The following is a 12491-nucleotide window of genomic DNA, read 5'->3' as shown; positions in this document are numbered from 1 at the left end:
TAATGATTCAGCAGATAAATCCCTGTGTCTGTGTGTGTGTCTGTGTGTGTCATAGGCTCCGGTCCTGCAGTACCTGTACTATCTGGCCCAGGTGGGCATCGCGATGTCTCCGCTTAGCAACAACAGTCTGTTTCTGAGTTACCACCGCAACCCTCTGCCCGAGTATCTGTCCCGCGGCCTGATGGTGTCACTGTCCACCGACGACCCGCTGCAGTTCCACTTCACTAAGGTGAGCCGCGGCGCTCGAGATCATCTGGTGTCTGGTGTTTCAGGTTAAACGCCTGTAGCTGTACTACTGTGTATATATATGTGTGTGTGTGTGTTGCAGGAGCCTCTGATGGAGGAGTACAGCATCGCCGCTCAGGTGTGGAAACTGAGCTCATGTGACATGTGTGAACTGGCCAGAAACAGCGTGTTAATGAGCGGCTTCTCACACAGGGTAACGTCATGCACACATACACACGCATTTGGACATGTCTGTGGAGAGTATAATGTTCTAGATATGCTAGAAATTGCTCTTTGTTAGTGAAATATTTATTAAATTACATAAAGTGAATTTGTCCTCATCTATCATATCTGTGTGTCTCAGGCTAAGGGTTATTGGCTGGGTCCCAACTACAACAAAGAGGGTCCGATCAGTAATGACATCCGCCGCACAAACGTCCCCGACATCCGTGTGTCGTACCGACACGAGACGCTGTGCGAAGAACTTCACCTCATCACGCAGGCCGTCCGAACGCAGGAGCTGGACCGCATCGAGGAGGAGGACATGCTGTCCTTCACGTCCAGCCAATCTACGGCCCCGCCCACATTCTCACCTGTCCAATCAGCACGCTAAAGACAGGCCACAGCCCCACCCACAATCACACCTGTCAAATCAGCATGCTAGAAATGAGCCATGACCCCACCCACATTCTCACCTGTCCAATCAGCACGCTACAGACAAGCCCCGCCCACATTCTCACCTGTCCAATCAGCACACAAAAGACAAGCCCCGCCCACGTTCTCACCTGTCCAATCAGCACGCTAGAGAAACCATTCCCCCACCCACATTCTCACCTGTCCAATCAACATGCTAGAGACAAGCCCCGCCCACACTCTCACCTGTCAATCAACACGCTACAGATGAGCCTTGACCCCACCCACATACTCACACCTGTCCATCCAGCACGCTAGAAAAGCCATGACCCCGCCCACATTCTCACCTGTCCAATCAGCACACAAAAGACAAGCCCCGCCCACATTCTCACCTGTCAATCAACACGCTACAGATGAGCCTTGACCCCACCCACATACTCACACCTGTCCATCCAGCACGCTAGAAAAGCCATGACCCCGCCCACATTCTCACCTGTCCAATCAGCACACAAAAGACAAGCCCCGCCCACATTCTCACCTGTCCAATCAGCACGCTAGAGAAACCATTCCCCCACCCACATTCTCACCTGTCCAATCAACATGCTAGAGACAAGCCCCGCCCACATTCTCACCTGTCCAATCAGCACGCTAGAGAAGCCATTACCCCACCCACATTCTCACCTGTCCAATCACCACGCTAGAGATGAGCCTTGACCCCACCCACATACTCATGCCTGTCCAACCAGCACGCTAGAGAAGCCATGACCCCGCCCACATTCTCACCTGTCCAACCAGCACGCTAAAGAACGGCGCAGGACCAAAGCGACATTCCCCTTATCAGTGTTCATGTCATTTCAGTGCACGTTTCAGCTATGCATCAATATAATGCAACGAGCGCGAGTGTCTTTCATTATACCTCCGTCACGAGCCTCGTGATGACATCACAGCTCCCTCACGTGCCTTTTACTTTAGCTACTTTTATTTTGAAGGTTTGGCTGCGATTATATCTTACTGTGAACGTGTCTTTTAGTCTTTGATTATGTTAACCTTTTAATTTCTAAATCGATTTGAAGGATTTATTTTCTCTGATGGCCGAACTGTTCAGATGTGTGTTACGAATCTCCTCCGGTCCTGCAGGAGGCGCCGTTGAGGCCAAAATGAGCAGTATTTTTCTAACCCTAAACCTCCTGTATGCTCGCTAACCGCTGTAAAGTTTACACATCTATATGAAGGTAGTTTACGTAGATCTCCTCGTACACTAGATACACATTACGCCCGACAATTCCATGACTGACGTATTTCCGGATCCGGCATGTGTTCGGTACTTTTAAACTGACTGTTAATCTTCACGCAGGATTGTGATCTTCCCACTAATAAATCGCACAAATCATGAGATCAAAACAGCATGGTTTATAGAAATGAGCATGCTGATCGAGCAGATTCAGAGCAAAGCATGAGGTTCAACATGCTAGAAAGTAAATGATCACAAGTAATGGTATAAAATATATATGTATATCTTTATTTTTTGTGAATGAGATTGTTAGTCTATAGCAGTACTGATCAGAAAAGAGTATTTTATTCATATCAATAAAGCATGTGTGTATTCAATCTCCTCTGGATTCTTCTGCATCTTTACATCTGACATAAAAACTGTGATAATATACAAATCAGACGCTCCTGATCTTCAAAACCAGCTCTGACTATGAATAAATATGAATTTAGTGTCCGACGTCCCTCAGCATCCATTACCAGCTTCAGTTGTGTGTCGACAGGAAGTTGGTGGCCTCAGATCAGTGGTCTCACTTCACTGGCCATCTGGAGGGAGTGAATATGACGTCATGTGAATATGACATCACATACTTCAGTATGACATCATGTGTGTAACGATGACTCTACTCACCGCAAGGGCCGATTTGATGTTTTGCAGCTGGTAGAAAACGCGTCCGCCCTCCTCCGGACAAACAGTCTTGAGCTCATCACGAGTCATTCCCAGCAGCATGGAGCCGGTGATGCCCCCTAAACACCGGACCGTACTGACACACAAAGAGTTTATTAACACAAACATTTCATCATGTGATGTCTGAGTGCAGATTAATGCACTAGTATGCCAGTGGTTCTAAACTGGTTTGGTCATGGGACACATCATTTTGCCATGGTCATTAAGCTGTTACTCAATTTTTTAAGAATTTGAACCAAGCAATTTTAGTTATCAAAAATGGTTTACGTACACAAAAGTGATGTCCTTTTGTACTTAACATACACATCAATTGTAAGCATATTACAAACTCTGATGAGTTACACTATAAGGTAAGGCTATGAAATAGCATGAAGCTTCGGAGCGTTATGAATCAGTGTATCGAATCTTGATTCGGATCGCTTGTCAAACAGCCAAACTGCTGAAATCACGTGACTTTGGCACTCCGAACCGCTGATTCATAACGCTCCGAAGCTTCCTGAAGCAGTGTTTTGAAATCGGCCATCACTCTGTAAGTCGTTATTTTGTTTTTTTGGCGCAGCAAAAATATTGTCGTCGTTTTATAATATTAATACTGAACCACTGTACTCACATGAACTGATTTAAATATGTTTTTAGTACATTAATGGATCTTGAGAGAGGAAATGTCATTGATCCCTATGCAGGCCTCATGGAGCCATCGGATTTCATCAAAAATATCTTAATTAACGAAGGTCTTACGGGTTTTGAACGACATGAGGGTGAGTAATTAATGACAGAATTTTAATTTTTGGGTGAACTAACCCTTTAAAGTTAGTAAGTTGGTATAAACCAGCACGCTCATCAAAAACTATAGGAAATTACAAAATAAGTGAAAATAAAAAGGTATTCTGGAAACTCGTTACCATTGTAAATACAATACTAACATGAACTGTTAATAAAACATACGGACACTGATCCTTATAAACATCATACCTGCATGCAAATCCTTCCCAGCTAACACACAACATAACACTTTTTATGACAGTTCATGCTCGTAATTTCATTTGCTCTTTTTTATAGTTAAACAATATATTGCGCGCGCCTCCACATTTGCTCGCGCAATAGAGTGCGCGCCGCGAGCACAGCAACGTCTGACAGGACAGGAAAGTTCGTTTTTCTGAGGTGAGAGACTTTTTATTTCGTTGCAAAAATAACGTTAGGATAATGACACTGACACATACCGCAAATACTGAATCAAGACAACGCGTTTTTTATTCAGGTTTTAAACTGCGTCTGAAATCATGCCTTGTGTCAACAGCTTTCGCGCACGTCCTTCAAAATAAAAGTCTTGAATCATAAAAACATTTACAATTACACCGCCCTCCAAAAGTTTGGAAACACCCCTGGCAAAGTGTGGTTTTGGGCGATATCAGCATCCTTATTTTCTGGCGCAAATAAATTAAAGTAACTTAACATTATTGTAGAAGACCAGCAATAATCATTTTAATTTTGATTACATAATAATGGCAATATATATGTCCCTTTGCCAGCTGTGATGCCTGGTTACTGGTTTAAACCTGGCCCAGGTTTGTAAAAGATTTTTGGGTCAGCACACCTTAATAGCTTCAACAACTGATTGCCAATTAAGTGAACCAATTAGAACCCAGTTTAGGTCAGATAGCTGCTAATGGTGGATATATTGAGGAATCGAAAATTTAAGTTTTTTCTATGTATAAACTGTTTATGTAATAAAATATGTTTTTGTAGTTTGTGTTGTCCCTTATTAGTGCAAAATTATCACAAATTAAAAATGATTCATTTCAATATTGTCCAAAACCCCAATTTTCTAGGGCGTTTCTAAACTTTTGGAGGCTTTTCAAGAGGCTTTTTGTTGTTTCTTTGACTACACACTCTGCAACTCACCGGCTAAGAAACACTGTGCATTGTGTTCTGTGCTTTATTACCCAGATTATCAACTACATTTTTCTAAAATGCACCGTGCGAGACTGTGTGCCCCAATGACATGAACCATTGAGTCATGTCAGTAGTGATTTTCAAAAACTTTTTGATTTTGAGCGAAAACATTTTTTATGCAAAATTTGACTAAACATGCAAATTAACCATTCTGCAAGATTCAAATTAGGTCACTGAGAGGTCATGTGACAATGTAGCACGCTACTACTGTTATCATTTTGTGTACTAGTTTTAAAAAATAGTATGCAGTACATAGTATATTCTGTGCTGTATGCAAACACATTTTCCTTACATTTTACTGAAGCCTTTGTGCTCCAGCCAGGCTCGGACCTCCTCTGGACGGGATTTTTTGGTGAGTCCAGGTGCAGATGGAGTTTCCTGTGGGTCATGAGGTGACGTTTATAATTGTGAACACGTGTAAATCAAATCAACAGGACTAGACATGTACATCACGGATACGTACAGGTTTCGCCTCCTTCTGCGGAAGCTGAAGCATGTTGTTGGGGACGTAACCGATCTGCCCCCTCTGATTCTTCACCTTCCACCACTGCTTAGACATGTCCAACAACTACAACACACACTGAATCTTTAGTGACCATTTTCTCAAAAACAATTTAGACACCCCGTCCATTCATACAACTCAAAATCTCAGGGTCAAATGCTGAACCAGGTCTCATATGTATGTGTCTGTGTCCGCAGTCGCTCACCTGTAGTTCTTCACCTTTACTGATGGTGAGTTCACGCGCGTTACGTGCTGAAAAATCAAACACCGCTTTCATGTAGCTCACCGGCAAGTCCTCTGAGCTGCAAAACACAGTCCGTTACACACTCAAAGTACAGCAGGAGATCTCCTATACTAAAATACTGAAGTATATCAGTACCTTTCCTGATCTTCCTGGGGTAATTTGTTGCTCTACACAAAGAAACAGAAGCAACAAACTATTAAAGCATTTGAATGAAACACTTCTCATGTAATTAAGTGCTCAGTGTTTGTTTGTACCATTTGTCGTGTCATGGATTGTCGTGGTGGTTCTCGGCTGCTGGTGTTTGTGTTGGTCGGCACTGGGTTTCTATTGGTCGGCACTGGGTTCCTATTGGTAGGCTCTGGGTTTCTAATGGACGGCTCTGGGTTTCTATTGGACGGCTCTGGGTTTCTAATGGCCGGCGGCTCCCAGCCATCATCAAACACAGGCGTAAACGTGGGAATATCTTCATCATCCTCCGGCCACTTGGTGCTTCATCAGACACAAAGAAACATGATGTCAAACACAGAGAGCAGCCTCTGTCTGACATGTGTGTGTGTTTGATGGAGTCCAGATGATGGAGAGGTTACTGGTGTTTTACCTGGGGATGTTCCAGGCGTCTCCCAGCGACTGCCACAGATGATCCTCCTCCGCCGTGGCCTCCTCACTGAGGAAGAGGATACACTCCGGCTCAAAGAGAGGAGCCACAATAGACGGTGGGAGATCCTCATTACAGTGATGCACTATCTACACACACACAGATACAAACACATGTTAGCTAAAGAACAATGTGTTCATATACAGACAGACAGACAGACAGACAGGCGTCTCACCAGGTCCAGTATAGAGAACAGACAGTGTGCGAGTTCAGCAGCGCTGGGGTTTTCAATCTTTCCCTTCAGATTGGCCTGATGAACAGATTATTTGGCATAATTATTATAATACATATATATTATAATATAATAGATAAATACATAGATACATAGTATATAGGTATAATTTATGTAGTATATAATATAAAATTAAACATATGACTTCTGTTCTTCTATTTCACACACCAGCAGGTTAAAGGCCATCTTGATTTTCTGCAGACAGACTGTGAACTCTTCATCTGACGGCATCCCCTTCACAACTTCAGCATACAGATGACAGGAAACAAGTCAGGAGTGCATTAGTGTTCATTAACTCATCTAATCCAGATAAATGAATAATTTTGCTCACCTTTCTTTTTCTTCTTTTTCTTTTTGTCCTTTTTAGGAGCGACGGCTGTCAATCTGTCCGCGAACGCTTCGATGTCGTTAATGAGATGATTCAGGATGTCCTGCACACAGATGAGTCATCTTCATCTCTCATCTACACATCAGCACTGAAGGATTCGGTTAAACTCACTCACCACGTTCCTCTCTGTCTCTGTGTATGGCCTCTGAGGGGGCGGGACCGGTTTCTGGGGCGTCTTTTCTACGTGAGGGGGCGGGGCCACTACCTTCATATAGGTGGAGTTATTTCTGGAGGTGGGTGGAGTCGGGGCGGGACTCTCATCTGGACAGCACAAACAGTGTGCTTGTAAGTAAGAAAAGTATGTACTGCACCGGTGATGGTATATACAATAACAGGTATTATTGATACCACATGATAAATTCACATTCTCATCCAAAGTGCAAGAGATTGTGGGTAATACTAGCCAAAGGAGCAAGCAGGGACACGTAGGCTGCATCCGAAATTGCATATAGTAGGTGATAAATAGTATGTGACAAAAGAAGTATGTGTGAATTCACAGTACTCATAAAAGAGTACTGTGAATTCACAGTACTCTTTTATGAGTACTGTGAATTCACACATACTCATAAAAGAGTAGGCAAAAAGTTCCCGAATTACCTAATACTACCACCTACTAATTTCAAAATATATAATATCTTTAGACATAACCTAACAAAATATAATATGATGTATACTAGACGTTCACTTTCTGAAGAAAATTTGAGTGGTGCTTGCTGAGGCAGTTGCTGAGGTTCTGCGTAATTGCAAGAGAGCCAACTTCCCAAGCCTGTGCATTGTTCTGAAGATGAGATATGGTGTGTTTATGTTGCTATACGGTTGCTATGGTATTCTAAATGGTTGCTAGGGTGTGGCTATAGCTACCATGGTGATACAGACTAGTTTCCAACTAAAACAAAAGAGGCCAATCCCTGTGTCTCTATGATAATGTGGTACTGAGATATGGCTTATTCATGCTGTCGTACATTTGCTAGGGTGCTGTAAATGGTTGCAAGGGTGTGGCTAGACAGTTACCAGGCTGAAACTAATAGACTGACTGTGTATTTGGATATTAAGGACTACTTGCCAGTCTGAGTCAAAAGAGGCCATCCACTTGTCTCTACGATGTTCTGATCCAGAGATATCCTTCTCACCTTTTTCAATGGAAGTCTATGGGGTGGTTGCTAGGGTGCTGTAACTGGTTGCTTGGGCATGGCTATGACATTGTTACCTCACTACTTATTGACTAGGCGAGTCAAATGAGCCCACCTCATGTGGATATATGATCTCACAAAGTTTGTACCAATGTTAAGTGTCATGGCCTGAGTGGTCCTGGGTTCAGATCCCGGACGAGCCCCCATTTATGTCCTTCTTTGTGGACTTTTTCGAGACTTTTTCACCTGCTGGGCTAACAATGTACACCTGATCACTTATAAAAGTAAAAGCAGTGTTCTCCTCAATAAGCCGCATAATTTGACACCCTATTCACGGGTCTACAACAAACGGTGCAGGACAAGTTAGTTGCCGAAATTTTGTACAGAAGTAAAAGAAGAAGCATGTGAGATAGTAATAGAGTGCTTCGTTTTGCAAGCACCACTAATTAAAAGTACATGGTTCTAGCATTATCTCACCATAATCTGGAGCAGCCCACTGTTCTGGAGGAGGTCTCTGAAGAATCTGCTCAGATGGAGGCGAGGTTCTTCGTGAATTTCTCTGCATGGCGTTTCCTACACCAGCTTTACTGCAGAATCAAATCAGAGACAAATTTACGTCACTGCGACATTTGGAGGTCATTAGTGATTGGTTGGACAGGATTTCATCAGCTAACCTGACGTTACTCTGTCTTTGATCATCCCTTTTGTTCTGCAGAAGCCGCTCCAGGTCTTTCTTCAGAAAATCTGCCTGAATGACAAATGAAAACAGCCGTTTATCATCAGAGACGCTGAGATGCTCCAGCCGTCCTGAGAGAGTCATGAACTCACCCTGAGAGACTCGCTCTGGAACAGGAAGACGCTGATGGTCCGACTGCCTCGCTCCTGGATAGAGACGGTCAGGAGAGAGTCATACGGGCTCTCGTCCAGAACGGCCTTCAGATCCAGAACGCTGCTCAGGGGCCACGACTCCAACATCTCCTGAAACATCAACAGCAGCACAAAACCCAGTGAGATCGGTATAACATCTCAATGGTTTCTCCCAGACAGTTTTCTGCTTTCGCTAAGAGTTTCAGAAGAGACTGACCTGGCTCTCGATGTCCATGAGCAGCAGCGCTCTGTCCCGCACCTCCAGGATCATGTCCTGACCCCACACGCTGCCCGTGGCATCCATGTACTTTAGCCGCTCCAGACAGTCGTCCACGTCACACACCTGCTGCCCGTCCAGCTCAAAGGTGAACAGATGCTGCGGAGGAAAGAGGCAGAGTGAGTGATTGGTCATGTATCGGTCACATGACGATGAAGATGATGATGATGATGATGATCTTCACCTCCACTCGGTGCTGGAACTGATGCATCTGTCTGTTAATGGACTGAGCATATTCCTTCCTCTGATCTACAGAAAACACACAGAAATACACAGTCATCATCATCAAATACACAATAACACACACAAACACAATGACAAACACACGCACAGACACACAAATACACAAAATTATCATCAAACACAATAATAAACACAAATATAACAACACACAATCAAACACAAACACAATCATCATATTAAACAAAAACAACAACTAACAAATACACATTCAAACACAACAGACACAAACAATAATAAACAAATACACAATCATCATCATAAATACAATAAACGAACAAATACACAAACACACAATATCACACGAACACAATGACAAGCAAACACAATCATCATAATAAACACACAAATACACAAATCAAACACAATAACAGCAACACAATAAATCATATTAAACACACAAATACAACAAACACACAAATATACAATCACCAAACACACAATAACACACCAACACAATCATAATAAACAAATACAGCAACAAACAAATAAACAACAACAAACACACATACACAATCATCATAAAACACAAACACACAATATCATACAAACACAATAACACAAATACAATCATTATAAAAAACACACAAATACAAAAAATACACAATCATAATCAAACACTAACACAAACACAATAATAAACACACAAATACACAGTAATCAAACAATAACACAGCAACAAAATAAACAAATGCACAATCATAATAAACAAATACAACACAATCAAACACAATAGAAACACAATAACAAACACAAACACAGATACAACAAAACAAATACAAAATCATCATAAACACACAAACAATCATCAAACTCACAATAACACACACAAACACAAATAAAACACCAATACACAATTATAATAATAATTTACTTAAAATTAAATTATATATAAAAATATTCATATATAATTGTTATTTATTAGAATATAATTATTATACATAGATATTTTCATATAATATCTGAATAACATTTAATAAAATGTATATTATATTTTAAACAAGTTATATCTAAATAATATATTAAATTACAATACTTAGATATTTGTTTAATAAGACAAAATGTAATAACATATTTAGATAAGCAATTTAGTATATATCATATTTAGAATAATAATATATATAAAATAACACCATACAAACAAAAATTTACAATAAATGACAAACAAATAATATTTAAAAAGCAACATAATACACAACAACAAACACATAAATATACAATAACAACAATAAACAATAACACACCATAAATACACAAACACACGATCATGATTAGCACATGAACAAATGTACAACACACAATAATCATCTCAAGAACACATTAGCAAACACACAAACATAAACGCACGCTAACACACAATCTCATAGCAAACAAACATCACACACATCAAAAATACACAAAAACACAAACAAACACCTGTAGCTTCTTTGTTTAGTTTTGTTTTATCAGTTTATGGGCTTCACTCTAATTCTATATCTGTAACAGATTCTAATTCAGTGGAAAAACATCCGTGTCCAGCATCCAATTATGAACACTTCTATAAATAGCACACAGTTATGTAAAGGTCCAATGACTAACATCAGATTAGCTGCTTTAATGATCAACTCGTGACGTCACAGGGTCAGTACTCACGGTATATTGATTTAGCGTTGGGTCTGGATAAACCCGACAGCTCCGCGTACGTCTCATCTGTCCCTGTCACACTACAGGAGATGACAGTATTAAACACAAACGTCTGATGTTTGATATTACACACAAGAATCAGATCTGATCCTCACCTGGACCGCAGCGAATCTGAGTAACCGCTGGACCAGCCGAACGGGCTCGAACCCTGCAGCATGACTACAGCACCTGGGCACAATGTCAATCACCGCTATAACATTAACAAACAAACGTACTGTGATCGTACTGTGTTACCGTGATGTATTAAACTAGTAAAACCAGGGTATTTTGATTCATAATATTTACATTGTCTAAGGTACTTCAAAGAATACCATGGTATACTCACAAAAAAGTACCATGGTATTCTTGGAAGTACACTGAAGTACCATGGTATAACTCTCAAAGTATTTACATGGTACTACATGGTAAAGAATATGGTTTTCAACATATATTTTTATGGTACATTTGCATGGTGCTGTAAGGTACAAGAATACAATGGTTATTACCATCTCTTCCAAAAACAAAGTACCATGGTATAATACAATTGAATAACATGGTATATTTCAGTGGTATTATCATGGTTTTTCAACAAATTGTTATGGTAAAACCATGGTACTCAGGTTCTCTTACACAGCATTGTAAAGTACATTAAATACCATGGTATTTCCAATAATTTTAGGTAAAGTTTTATGGTATTACCATGGTATTTTGGTACATTTGTGTAAAGTTAAAGTGAGGAATGAACAGTGTTAATGTTTATGAGCTCATAAATCAAGATCTCTGTAATCTGCTGTGAGGAGCGTCAGGAATGACACAACACCGTACGACACTAGAGAACATGGAGAACGACACGACAAAACCCTAAACTCTGAATAAATCATGATTCTGATTAATCATTTGATGAAGATCAAATAAACCAGAATAGCTTTATATGTGATATTAGTGTCTGTTTGAGCTCTAAACATCTAAAGATTTCTAAACTTAACATAAATCTCAACGCGGACCTGAAGACAGACACCTGAGATCATCAGTTCATGTCCAAATAGTTCTGATAAAAAAAGTCATCTCATAAATAATAAACACTTCCTGAGTAGATGTATTATTTGAGATCTTTTTCACCTGTGCGTCGAGATCTTCTGTGGTTTCTCCAGTTCCTGTGTGTTAGATCATACTGCACTCGCTCATAATCAAAGGTGATGGACGGAGGAATAGGAAACTCCCGTCAGACATGGGGTCCAAAGTCTGAAGCGAGCTTGAAGCCACTGCGTCTTAAAGGAGCTCAGAGATCAGATGGGTGGAAACATCCACAGAAACACCACCTCACCTACAATGACGTCTAATACTGGAGGTTAGTGATCGGATCAGACCCCTAACCCCAAGTATATTCCCTCTAGTAATAGTGATACCCGAATAGCAGCACTAGTTATGGGAGTCAAAACGCCACAGCTTTAATAAGTGAATTGTTAAACAATCAGTTTAAATCTGTGCCGAATCATCATCATCATCCTGGTTTAACATTAACAAGA

General features: G+C 40.9%; 2 protein-coding genes across 5 annotated transcripts in view; one reads left to right on the top strand and one right to left on the bottom strand.

Moving 5' to 3' along the window:
- Positions 1-2466, top strand: part of ampd2a (adenosine monophosphate deaminase 2a) — a 25230-nt gene extending 22764 nt beyond the window's left edge. For all 4 annotated transcript variants that reach the window (XM_048181953.1, XM_048181951.1, XM_048181952.1 and 1 more), the window contains 3 exons: positions 56-229; positions 329-439; positions 590-2466. In XM_048181953.1, coding sequence (XP_048037910.1) covers positions 56-229; positions 329-439; positions 590-838 — 534 coding nt within the window. In that variant the 3' untranslated portion in view covers positions 839-2466. The remainder of the gene's footprint in view (positions 1-55; positions 230-328; positions 440-589) is intronic.
- eps8l3a (EPS8-like 3a) lies at positions 2357-12466 on the bottom strand. Its single transcript, XM_048181955.1, has 20 exons — positions 12085-12466; positions 11082-11154; positions 10936-11006; positions 9248-9312; positions 9004-9162; positions 8748-8897; positions 8594-8667; positions 8397-8506; positions 6905-7050; positions 6733-6832; positions 6570-6643; positions 6345-6419; positions 6113-6258; positions 5769-6003; positions 5650-5681; positions 5476-5572; positions 5232-5336; positions 5061-5146; positions 2759-2891; positions 2357-2673 (listed from the first exon to the last, which is right to left on the bottom strand). The coding sequence occupies exons 2-20, from the start codon at positions 11141-11143 to the stop codon at positions 2644-2646; spliced, it is 1950 nt and encodes a 649-aa protein (XP_048037912.1). The 5' UTR covers positions 11144-11154; positions 12085-12466; the 3' UTR covers positions 2357-2643.
- Between the last annotated feature and the right edge of the window lie 25 nt (positions 12467-12491).

This window comes from Megalobrama amblycephala, linkage group LG2 (genome assembly GCF_018812025.1).
Source record: "Megalobrama amblycephala isolate DHTTF-2021 linkage group LG2, ASM1881202v1, whole genome shotgun sequence".
NCBI lineage: Eukaryota > Metazoa > Chordata > Actinopteri > Cypriniformes > Xenocyprididae > Megalobrama > Megalobrama amblycephala.
This window is presented reverse-complemented; position numbering and strand designations above follow the sequence as displayed.

Coding starts and splice junctions, on each gene's coding strand:
- eps8l3a (XM_048181955.1), bottom strand. CDS start 11,143: ATGCTGCAGGGTTCGAGCCCGTTCGGCTGGTCCAGCGGTTACTCAGAT. Junction 9,313..10,935: donor CAACGCTAAATCAATATACC/GTGAGTACTGAC, acceptor TGTTTTCTGTAG/ATCAGAGGAAGGAATATGCT. Junction 2,674..2,758: donor ACATCAAATCGGCCCTTGCG/GTGAGTAGAGTC, acceptor CACTCCCTCCAG/ATGGCCAGTGAAGTGAGACC.